Source organism: Nannobrachium achirus, assembly GCF_963921795.1.
Source record: "Nannobrachium achirus genome assembly, chromosome: 6".
Classification (NCBI taxonomy): domain Eukaryota; kingdom Metazoa; phylum Chordata; class Actinopteri; order Myctophiformes; family Myctophidae; genus Nannobrachium; species Nannobrachium achirus.
Window position 1 is genome coordinate 54,651,786 of NC_137815.1, and position 12,176 is coordinate 54,663,961.

General features: G+C 42.2%; 1 protein-coding gene across 17 annotated transcripts in view; it reads left to right on the forward strand.

Annotated features, from left to right (window-relative positions):
- The window catches only part of eif4g3a (eukaryotic translation initiation factor 4 gamma, 3a), a 108,623-nt gene that overhangs the window by 68,113 nt on the left and 28,334 nt on the right, over positions 1-12,176 (forward strand). For 16 of the 17 annotated variants that reach the window (XM_080729056.1, XM_080729043.1, XM_080729047.1 and 13 more), the window contains 4 exons: positions 320-444; positions 3,650-3,793; positions 10,534-10,689; positions 11,954-12,151. In XM_080729056.1, coding sequence (XP_080585182.1) covers positions 320-444; positions 3,650-3,793; positions 10,534-10,689; positions 11,954-12,151 — 623 coding nt within the window. The remainder of the gene's footprint in view (positions 1-319; positions 445-3,649; positions 3,794-10,533; positions 10,690-11,953; positions 12,152-12,176) is intronic. The other variant, XM_080729058.1, reaches the window with a different exon arrangement.

The following is a 12,176-nucleotide window of genomic DNA, read 5'->3' on the forward strand; positions in this document are numbered from 1 at the left end:
CGATTTAAGTCGTTAAATGTCTGAAAATACACATTAACATGAATCCAACATAGACTGATGACAGTGCTGTCAAACAAGTCTATGAATCTCTCTATGAAATTGATGAAAATCTGCATCACACATTTATACAATATGTAGAGGGGGTCCCTGCGTCATCTCTCTCTCAGCTAAGGGGTTCTTGGCCTGAAAACGTTGAAGACCCCTGGTATAAATCAAAGCGGGCTTAAAACGATTTTGTCTTCAAATCTTTTGATCCGAGCTACGCCTAAGACATAAGTTTCTACAAAATGACTCTCTGTGCCCTCTATCTCTGCTCCAGACCTGGCAGAGTCCAACGGGAAGCGCCAGTACAACAGGGACTTTCTCCTGGGCTTCCAGTTCATGCCCGCTTGTGTCCAGAAGCCTGAGGGCCTCCCTCCTATCAGTGATGTAGTGCTGGACAAGGTGAGTGTGCTCCGCCGACCCACCCATGTGACTTCTATCTATTAGTCCCCCCAGGAATCCGCGATTCCGCGATCACGGAATTAATCGCAGAATTCGCGACCACCCGCGGATTTCTCGGCCAGAATAAATAAATATTACACCCATACTAGGTAGTAGGTAGGCTATCCTCTAAAATGTGATTACTATGGGCATGGTTTGGATGACAATATAGTCTTTGCAACAGAAAGTAATTATTAAAAACAATAACAATTTAAAAAAAGAATAGATTTTGTATTAGATTTTTATTCTCAAAAATGATTATTTGAATATTCGATTATTCTAACCACTAATTAGAATCAATTGTAGCTATTTCATGAAGGGTTTTACTTGATTATTAGAACTATATAATTTTTAGCTTGATAACTGGTAATTTTAGGTTGTTTTTTAATGTCCGCGGAATTGTTCTCCGCAGAATTCTGCAGAATCAGGATTGTTCTCCGCGGAATCAAGACTTTTTCTCCGGATTCCTGGGGGGACTAATCTATGTCAGGGGTGGGCAACTTTTTGATGATGGAGAGGCCCACTATATTTCCACCTTCACTCCAGAGGGCCACATTGCATCTCGCTACGTCCTACTTTGTCATTCTGGTATCTCATACAAAAGAAGCAAAAATAGCAGATCTACAAGCTCAAAAGGCGTCGCAGAGAATTGGAATCTTGAATTAATTTTGGATATTTTTTAATTGGAATCCTGAAATGTAACATATTGATTTAATTTCAAATGCATTTAGTTATACTCATGTTAACTTTATAAAGTTAAATACAAATACATTGCACATAAAAAAAAAATACATAACATTTTAGTCCTTTATACTAAATGAATACAGCCTGAATTAATTAAAGTGGGTCATGTTTGCATGTTTGAAATTGGAGCAGCTGGAATCACTAATATATCATATATATTATATTCTGATATTTACCTGCTGCATTAAGTGAAGGTGTGGCCCCCGGGGCCGCCAGTTACCCATGTATGATCTATGTGACGCCACTGAATAATATTATTAATCCCATTAACCCTAGCCTGACTATTCTGGGGTGAACATTTGCCAAAAAGAGCAGACGGCGAATTTCCACAGTGCGGGATTCCACTGAATGAGTGTCCGAGGTATGAGTTACACCCTTGTAAAAATAAACAGGTTGTGGTCCAGTGAGAGCACCGCTGCTCCGGGCAGCTCCAGCCAGCAGGAGAGCTCACAGGCTGGGGAGAAGTACAAACACTGTGCTTGTCTGGCAGCTTGTTTGCAAACACTCCATACATGTTAGGTACGAGGTTGGCCATGCACTTGCTCAGAATTGATTAAATTACAACTGCTAGTTTGAAACGTTATCAATACAGTAGTCCGTTTCGTATGTATACCATGTCCAATTGTCCATGCCTATTCAGACCACAGCGTTGGCAAAGTTGAACCTTTTTCAACTTTGCCACTCTGTTTTTTGTTGGCTCTGCCTCCTGCCCTTCCGTCACCAATTAGGTACATTTTGGGCCATTGCATTTCACAGATGTAATTCGGATGTCCTATTTTGCGGTAGTTCGCTGATGTCATTGTGAAAAGGCAGGTAATCCGGGGAATCTATCAGTATCAGTTCTCTGACCAGTAGACATAAAAGTCTACTACTGTGAACTCAACAAAGTGTCCATGATTAATGCGTTCTATGAATGGAAATACACAAATGGGTGGGAATTATTTATTTGCTCAGGGCAAATAAAGTGTGGTTTTCTTGACTTTGCTCTACTTAGCTCTGGTAGGTTGCATGTACAAATGTACTGTGGAGAGTTTTGTTCGCTCCTCAAATGCACACATACTGTATGTACGGGTGGAGCGTCTATAGCTTGCAGAAATGCTGCTTTGATTAACATCGCGTTGCTATTATGTCACACTTGGCAGTGTTGATGGTACACTCCCCACCCCACCACCCCAAGAAAAAAAGAGAACCCGGACTGTGAACGGTTGAAGAACAAATCCAAGAGTCTTTCTTTTTTTTTTCCTAGAGAGAAAACTCCTGCTGGAAGAGAGCAGAGAGGAAGTCAAGGACAGCTTGAAAGACAAAAGAGCTGGATTTGTTCTCTTCTCCTCCCCCACAGCCAGGGGCGTCACAAGGGGGGGGGGGGAGTGGGACTGAGTTACTAGGGCCCAAGGTGGAAGGGCCTGGAATTATTATAAGTCGTGAAAATGTGCGCAAACCTTTGAGTATATGTATTTTTTAAGCGAACATTTGTAACTCAAATTTTGCTTCTGGGGGGGTCCCTGGAACTAAATATTTTGAGATGGGGGTCCGTGACCAAATACATATAGGTTTGCGGGTCCTTCACATGGAAAGGTTTGAGCATCACTGACATAGAAACATAGGTTTTTCAAAAATCCTTGCACACATTTTCAAGATTTTTCAAAAATAGCAGATCTACAAGCTCGTAGCGCGGCACTCGGTGCTGCGCTGTGAGCTTGTATATCTGCTATTTTTCAACAGTTAAAGTACCCAGGGCCCAAAATTTGGTGCGACACCCCTGCCCATAGCTCTCTCATTCTCTCTCTCTCTTTCTCTCTCTCTCTCTCTCTTTCTCTCTCTCTCTCTCTCTCTCCCCCCTTCCTTCCTTCCTCCCCCCCCTCCCTCCACATCTGGTTCTGACTTCTCTCCCTCTGCCCCCCCCCACCCCACCCCACCCCACCCCTCCTCACTGAATCAGCTCTCAGTATAATTTATCACTGGTACAGTCAAAAACACATGGAACATCGGAGTGGTCATGTACGGCTGTAGCACGGTGATTTACCGTAGGGCCACCTTTACAGGACCGCGGGGCCTGAAGTGTACTCGAGCATGCACAGCACACACACAAGTCAAAGGCACACACTCACGCGCAACACAGTATCAAAATGTCAATGTTGGATTAACCTCCTATTGCCCCATCGCAATGTGTTGTTAAATGATCACTGCTCCCCCTGCTGTTCAGTTGACGCTGTGTGTGTGTGTGTGTGTGTGTGTGTGTGTGTGTGTGTGTGTGTGTGTGTGTGTGTGTGTGTGTGTGTGTGTGTGTGTGTGTGTGTGTGTGTGTGTGTGTGTGTGTGTGTGTGTGTGTGTGTGTGTGTGTGTGTGTGTGTGTGTGTGTGTGTGTGTGTGTGTGTGTCATGCTTACGCTTAACAACAACCTGTTGTCTGGTGTGTTTTGCAGATCAACCAGAACAAATTGCCGTCGCGAGTCTCAGAATCCCGGGTAATATCCAGAGGGCCAGATTTCACACCCGCCTTCGCCGACTTCGGCAGGCAGATGATGATGGCGGGGATGGGACGAGGTGCTGTGGTGAGTCTTGTTCAGGTGAAAAACCCATAGTACAAAATATATACCCAAACTGACCAATGATCCTGCTTGAGCTTGCTCAAATAATTGAGAACACTTTTCTTTTTTTCCCCTTCTTATATATATCAATGACATGGCACGAGTGTGTTGAAATAATTGTGATTGAAATAATTGTGATGTTGATTCCACACACACTTTCTCGGCTGGTTAACTGGCACATGGCACAATCTTGGACTTGCACTCAAGTCAGTCGCGCACACTGACTCACAGTCTCACACCCACACTCTCCGCCGTGTCTCAGCAGCATCCCATATATTTTGTTCTGTGAAAGGCCTAATGACAAGCTCTGTGGTTAAAGCAAGGTGGATGACTCAAACAGGATCATTTATAGCCCTTGTTTGTTGTGTGTGTGTGTGGGGGGGGGGGGGGGGGGGGGGGGCGGTCAAAGTACATCATCCAAACGTTTCCTTGTAATTTGTGAGGTAGTGTTGTTGTAGTATAATTGTAGGTGTAGGTAGAGTAGTTGTAAAGCCTTGTGGTTCTAAAACTGTGGTTTTCAGTCCTTTCATAAACATTCATAAAAAGGTGCTTTGAAGAACCAGAAAATTCAAAAGAAAATAAAAATGCGACGTTAAGAGGTTTAACACGTCTCCTATAGCCTGACACATTTTTTGACATTTCATCATTGTTTACATTTATTTATGTGAGTAATGTGTAAAAGCATATTAGTTTGAACAGAGAAAATGAGGGCTGATGCAAGAAACGCATGAAAAGGGTAGTGCACGGCAGCACGCACACATCCAAGTGCCCAGGTACAGGAAGAACAGCAGCTCACATGAAACAAAACCTTTGATTGAAACGTTGACACGTTTTCGTTTGTTGGTGCCTAGAAGCACCATATTAACTAACTAACGTTTTTCCATCAACAGAATTAAACTACATTGCGCAGAATCTGTTTTGTGTCTTCCCTATTTAACACTTACTTAACCAAAGAATCTCACTTACAGCACCTTAAATTGTCCTTAACCAGCAACGAGTTAGTAGTACCAAATTAAATTTGGTTAACAAATTACATTTGTGGCTCTGTTATTTGTTTTGATTCTACCTACTCCTCTTTGAATATTGACTAGCCAGCAAGTTATTAGAAATACAACTTTCTTGTCAAAGTAATTGTGCAATGCAATTCGCAGCAAATACTCTGTAGGCTTGACGTGTCCCGCTAAAACATTTATGCCGGCAGCTATTTTTGACTAACTACCACCCAAAAAGTGTATATATATATATACCTTTATATAGACAACCAGACATCACTGCACAATCCAAGAGCACTGTTTTATATTTTTGTAGGAGGTCTGTGACAATGCACTTTTAAGCCTATCTTATTAGAGGCACTCACTTGACCATGTGACCTGTGTTCCTAGACTTCCTACATCAGCAGTCCAATGCTCCCCCACCTTACACTGTAGAGAATGTACTCCTACAGTTGCTGTTCTATAGATTCACCTGTAAGTGGCTGTGGATAAGAATTTGTTTTCTCAATTACCCAACTATTCAAATCTTAATGTTTTTGTGGACCAATATTATTTTTTAGGTAATGAGTCAATTTCATGTTTGTTTATTAAAGAATCTCCTCTAGAAGTCTTCCTGCGGTCCTGAGCACCGTACATACAATACAGATATGCTAAAGTATAAAGACAGAGTACAGATAGTATACAGAGAGTCAGTGTTTACATTCATAGACTTAGTTGTGGTGGTGTGCATACATTTGGACCAACACAAAAATCCTTCCTAAAGACACAACTAGGGATGGGACGCTAAGCGATATTATCGTTTATCGTGTTAAAAAACACTCACAATAATCGTATCGTGGAGATTTCATTTATCGTGATATCGTCCTCCGTCATGCACTGGGATCAATTCACCTTTTATTTGCCGATCTGCATACCCGTATATTCAGATCGGCAAATAAAAGGTGAATCGGCTTACTTCTTAAACCCTCTATAATTGGTAAAAGGTACTTTATATATAATATACGTACTGTACTTGACATCTTTTTTTCCACTCTATAAAATGTCTTTGCCAAAAAATAGCCGATCTACTAGCTCACAACGCGTTCCGTTGCGGCGCATTGTGAGATTGGAGATTGCCTATTTTTTGGCAAATGTTCCGCCCCAGGATAATGGATTTTGATTATCGCGATAATATCGTAAATCGCGATTTCCTTTCTCACAATAATCTTGATATGAAACTTTCATACCGTCCCATCCCTAGACACAACTAAAAAGCTGTAGGCTAGGGTTAGTCATGTTCTTCTTCCTTGTCCATTCTATCCACAACTTTCCCACGTCCAGTCGTGCATTGCGCAGAAGTTGTGCGGCAGTTCCCGCGCAACGTGAGCTTGTATGTCTGCTGTTCTCCGGAAGTGTCCCACAGATAATGCTACATTAAATTCTCACGGAAACAGGTGGATTGGCAGACTACTAAACCTGCAAAACCTAGGTGCTGCCTCTCTATCTTAGTCTGTCTATCTTATCTTGCTATCTTGAATCTCGCTCTCTCCCTTTCTCTCTGTCAATCTTTCCCTCTCCCCCTCTAACCTTCCTCTGCCTCGTAAAAGAAACAGCAGCCCCGACCTTGCCCCCATCTCACACTCAGTAGGTCGCAGACTTTCACACAGTGAAATGGTGCTTCCACGCATTACCCACATGTTACGGTGCGGTTGTGCAGTGTTCAGAATCCAATGTTTGGAATGTCAAGTAAAACTCACTAACTAAATTGCGTCTTAATATTGTTTTAAGTGCTTGTGTCAGTCCATTATCAATCATTTATATCCATAACACGTCTATAAGGAGCAAATGAATGACAAATCGCAGCATTCAGATAAGTCTCTGACTGCCCACAAGCACTCATCACTTGAGTTTAGTTCAAACTTGCTTTGCCTTGAAATAGTCTCTCAGATCCCATAATTTGATATAGCCATTGCCGTTGCTAGCAAGATCTCGTTATTCGCGTTAGCTACTTAATACTCGATGGGCTTTTGTGGGAAGTGTGAACAGTCATGAAATGCAGAATGATGAAGGCTTTTGAGATTATGAATATTGTAAAGCATTTAGCCGAGAAGAGGGATCGTTTCCAGGCTGTCGAGCAGGGAAAGAGAGGACCATCTCAACTAATCATCACAATGGTGATTTTATTGTTTGGGGAAAGTAGTAAAAAGCATATATAATAAGGATGTGGGATTTGTTTTCATTGAATTGTTGATTCCAGGGAAAGATGAACCAGGTGAGGGGTACAATATTGGGGGGGGGGGTAAACATGCCATCTAGTAAAATCATACAGACAATGTAGTGAACCTGCACCAATGTATGAATCTATTGTAAGCAAACATCTTAAACATTAGGAGAAGTTAAATTACCTGTGTGCACTAGGGATGCGAATCTCGACCACTGAGGCGATACGATACGCATCACGATACACTCCCAGCGATACGATATAATTGCGATACATTGAAATCTTACCGATACGATACATCACGATACACCCCTGACCCCGATACGATGCGATATGATTCACGATATTTTGCGATACACCCCTGGTCCTTACGATGCGATACGATTCACGATTCGGTGCGATTCAACACAATGCAAAGGATTTAAATTCCCCCCCCCAAAAAATACTAAAAATGCATTACATTTAATTTCCAAACAATTTATTGTTTCACTGTAGTACTAGGCTCTGTCTAACAATCCAACTTATTGAAATCTGGGAGAACACTCCTTGCTGGCTGGTAGAATTGTTTGATTAATACTATATCATTATATCATTATTATATATCATTACATCCTCAACAGGTGGTCAGGGACCCCTAGGGTCCTCAGAGTTATGAGGTGGCCAAATATTAATAGTTAGTTTTTACAGTAACCAATTGAACCCTAGCAAATAGCAACCCTATGGGGGAACATTAGCCAATACATTAACACTTATTGAGGGTTTAAGAGATAATAATTCATGGATTATAATGAATAACATAAATCCATCATATTAATAGAAAAGATAATGTGTGAACAAATGTCACTCACTGATGATATAGTACTGTCAAACAAGTCTCTGACATGTTTTAATCTGCAACAGTTTTATATAATAGCCTACAGTAGTCTAAAATAGCCTACAGTGGGGGTCCCTGCTTGATCTCTCTTCTCAGTTAAGGATCCTTGACCTGTATTATTATTATATTGTATGAATATAATCTAGGATTTTGCCATTTCTAGCCAAAATGTTTCAAAACGTAAATATTTGAGTCACAACGCGTCGCGTTGCGAGCTTGTAGGTCTGCTATTTAGGTGCGTGCGCGACACCGCCGAGCTGCCAAGTATAAATCAGGCTCCAGCCTCTCTTTGCAGAGGGAACAGCAGCAGCAGAAGAGTGTTCTGCCTGCTACAGTAACAAGTTGTGAAACAGTGTCAAATACTTTGTTTTAATCGCTAGCTGCACGCCCAGTATCGTTGTTGTTCATACGTGTGTGTAGTTAAAGCGTGGAAGCTTCTGCTTTGTTTAAATCAATTCCGTCGCAGACTCGACAAGAAGAACAAACGGGTGTGGAATGTGGATCATAATATCACGCAGCGTTCTCCAGTCCAGTGACACAACACGGATCACATCAGCGAACATTGGACAGGGATGTTATAAAGCTAAACGTGGTACTAATCCTGCATGTTTAACCAGTGGGCTCACGAGTGCTGTCTGTCTGTCTCTGCATTCCGTCAGGTCGGGTGTTCACTGCGCTCCGCTGAGTAGAGCAGCTACTTAGTGCTAGCCAGTGCTGCTGTAAAAGACGCATGTCTGTAGAGTCGCTACAAGTGCTTTTTGGGGGGAGGGCTGATGGGGCATTCAATGCGCCTCGGAAACACAGGATAGAATGAAATACTATTATGCAAAAACCCGATCCAACCGTGGAATGTACCGATCCAGACAGTCACGATACGATACATCACGATTCCAGCCGTCAATTGTACCGATCCACCCTGAATGAACCGATTCACTCGTATCGCGCACGTTTGTATCGCGATTACGATCCGTACCGGTATATCTTCGCATCCCTAGTGTGCACACACATTGTGGTGGAGCTTGGCAGCAAGGGCATGTTTATTTACAGTATTTTTCTGCTCCAAGCAGAACATAATAAATATTTTAATATTTCTGTTCTTGCGTTCACAGACTTTACACCTTGCTCGAAAAACACAATTATTCATGCCGCTCTTGGTGAATAATACATGGGATCTTGCCAAAGTATGTAGGATAACAAAAAGTAAAACTGTAAACCACACAAACCCTAACCTACGGAGTGAGTGTACCATACTTGAACTTAAACATACCAGACAGTCACACAAAAAAAATTGTTCAGGTGTTGGCATTTCAACCTTTAAAGTTAAAGGCATCCAAGATAAACTCAACACCACTCCCCTTTTGACTTTGCTGTATGTTAAATACAATACTACACAATAAAACCCAGGGTACCACAGTAATAGACCTAGCCTAAGTCAAACTCATATCTCAATAAAATAACTTAAGAGAAGTACATTAACCGACATTACTTTAGAGAAGGACATTAACAGACAACTTTGCACTTATAAGTAATGATGGGTGACGTATGCACGCATGCACACTCTACTCTAGGAGTTGAGGTCTAACTGTGGATAATTAAGCTCTTTGCTGTATGACCCTCTTTAGAATACAGCAGGGTGGCATGGCTTAATGCAAACAAGAATGAAACATGTTTAAATGTATCTATATAGCACTTTTACGTTTCTCGTTAATATTTTACATTTCATTTATACATAAGAACTTCCTTTGGGCTCCCTAGGGGCGGCAGTGGCTCGGGGGGAGAGTGGCCGCTTGGCAACCGGAAGGTTCCCAGTTGGATTCCGGGCTCCCCCAGAGTTACTGTCAAAGTGACCCTGAGCAAGACCCTGAACCCTTAATTTCTCCCGATGAGCAGGTTGGTGCCTTGCATGGTTTCCTCCGCCATTGGTGTGTGCATGGGTTAATGTAATGCACAATCCCTGTAAAGCGCCTTGGATAAAGTCGCTATATAAATGAACCATTTACCGTTTATTGTAAATTGCATACAAATGCACTTTTTAGTTTTTGATATTTTGGGGGCTTTCTCAGCCTTTATTTGATACGCACAGTAGAGAGAGATGGCGAACACAGTGACATGCAGCAGATGGTCAGTCCGGTCGAGAATCAAACCAGGGGACTCGCTGTGGTTTGTGCCGTAACCACAATGCTATCAGGTCGCCCTCCTGAAATATGATGGGATAACTGGGGCTTTATCAGATACCGAAAATACAGTTTTATGAGGATATGACTGCTTACATGACTCTTTTTAGCTTGTGACCCAAAAGAGAAATTAGCCATTTGCCTGTGACCCAAACTAGTGAAAACTGCGGAAAAGATTCTTTTTATTTTCTTATTTTTTTGAGTCCCGGCCCACTGTTTGGGAACTAGTGCTCTAAGAGCTGCGTTGGAGTTTATACATAGATTTTTTTATATCATTTTTATGTGGGGTAAGCTTCCCTGCATAATAACTTCAATTCACAAAGTACTTTTTTAGTTTAGGGACTCTTAATTTACTGTAAAGAATGCGTAAAAAGTCAGTTAACGTAAAAAATCTAACGTAATTTGGGGGTGAAGTTCTCTTTAATGCCTTTTCCCTTGTGTTATGGTTTTGTGTTCTCATTGCCTCTCCTCTCTGCCAGCTGATGAACATGGGCACACGGAGGCCGCCACCCAGGAAGATCATCATGAACGTTTCTGTGGACGATGTTCAGCTGAAAAAAGCTGAGAATGCCTGGAAGCCTGGCTTGAAGAGGGAAGGCCCAGTAGTAGAGGACCCAGACACCCTGAATACACAGGTAAACATAAAATATGTCAATGATTGTCAACCTTCTTTAATTCTCTGGGAGTGTCCAAATAGTGCTTCTAAGCTATGAGCCTGCACTCATCATTCCTTAAACTACCGGCAGTTGAACATGCTTAGCGCGGGACTTTCAGCCCCTGAACCGCTAGTCATGACATTAAAATAAATATTCTGGCTAAGCGATTCAGGGATCTGATGATGCTGTCGAAGGCAGGGTTTCTCCGTTGTAAATCTAACCAGCCCAATGAATCGGGATGGGGTTGATCCAGTATGAACCAATTAGCCAAGAGTCCCACTTTGGCCACACCCCATTTCAGAAAACCACTGCACTCGAGTGCTTTCAGACTTAATAATGGAGCAAAACGGAAAAAAAAGAAGGAAAAAAAAATAGGCTAAAATGGCATATAACTATATTTTGGGAAAATGATGGGGCAAATACAACAGGACACAGAACCATAATTCCAATAGGGCCAGTTACATGCATAACAATGCATAACACTCACAAAACACTAGAGCAGGTCGCTGTTGCTGGGGAAAAAAAGATCACCTCTATATCATGACATCTATAAATGTTTTACAGATTGCAATTACTCATGCTATCAGTGAAATGAAACGGCCTTCTATACTTGGCAAATAAATGTCAAATATGAAGTATCATCATGGTAAGGATTCCCATGCAAAAGTAAGCACAGTATGTTGGCAAGATGTTTTAGCCTGCAACCTAGTGGCTAAGTGCTTAATGGTCTGTTGCATGAATTCCTCCCAGGATGATCAATTTCATGATTATACAACTGGTAGTTTTGACAAAGCAATCTGATTGGTTGAAACAATCATGTGACCGTGACAATAACTAGCAGCATATAACGCTCTCATCAAGCAAAGAAATTGGCTGTGATGGTCGCAAAAGAGCTGAAGCGCTCCCCTCTCCCCACACTATTCTAGCGGCTAGGCTAGCAGTTTTCATGTGAAGTTAAGGGACATAATAGCTAAATGTGGCATTAAAAATGTCCAAATTCCTATCGAATGTCTTAAATAAAATGAAATGAAGTTGACGTTTTTTTAAGGGCAACAGTTGTATAATCGCAATATGACACAAGAGGGTGTGCAATATGTCAATATAATCACTTCTGCGCTGCCAACGGAACTCGCCCTTCAGGCTCGTTCCTGAGGCAACACAGGCGTGATTATATTGACGATATTGCACACCCTCTCGTGTCATATTGCTTACTTGTTTCACACCTGCTACCACAACCCCTCAGGAGTTGTTCCGGAAGGTGCGCAGCATCCTGAACAAGCTGACGCCCCAGATGTTCAACCAGCTGATGAAGCAGGTGACCGACCTGACCATCGACACAGAGGAGAGGTTGAAGGGAGTCATCGACCTTGTCTTCGAGAAGGCCCTCGATGAGCCCAGCTTCTCCACGGCCTACGGGAACATGTGCCGCTGCCTCGCCACAGTGAGTGACACATTTCATTCTCTCT